Source organism: Cystoisospora suis (genome assembly GCF_002600585.1).
Source record: "Cystoisospora suis strain Wien I chromosome Unknown contig_2015, whole genome shotgun sequence".
NCBI lineage: Eukaryota > Apicomplexa > Conoidasida > Eucoccidiorida > Sarcocystidae > Cystoisospora > Cystoisospora suis.
The window spans coordinates 1-293 of record NW_027154814.1 but is presented as its reverse complement, the minus strand read 5'-3'; the positions used below and the strand labels follow the sequence as shown (position 1 = coordinate 293).

General features: G+C 60.1%; 1 protein-coding gene across 1 annotated transcript; it reads left to right on the top strand.

Moving 5' to 3' along the window:
* Positions 1-259, top strand: CSUI_004342 (uncharacterized protein; the record flags this gene model as incomplete). The annotated part of the gene is made up of 1 exon (XM_068064534.1): positions 1-259. A coding segment is annotated over one exon (233 nt), but the record flags the coding sequence as incomplete, so codon positions are not given.
* Positions 260-293: the final 34 nt, after the last annotated feature.

Sequence of the window (293 nt, the reverse complement as noted above, 5' to 3'; positions counted from 1 at the left end):
AGCCGAGCACGCACCCGTACTCCGTCGAAGCAATCTTGGACTCGCGGCTGCGCCACAAGCGTAATGGGACGAAAGAGCGGGAGTTCCTAGTAAAGTGGACAGACCCGGAACTCGGGCGGACATGGGAGAGCCGCAGCGTACTGGCGGATGTGCTGGCACCTGACGATCTACAGCTCCTGAAAGAAGCGAACGCTGGCGAGGACGCAGCGCTTGAAGGCGCGGGGGTAGTGTAATGAGTGCGTGATGACTATGTGCGGGCCACGCATACGTGACAGTAAGCTGTGTGCTTCAGC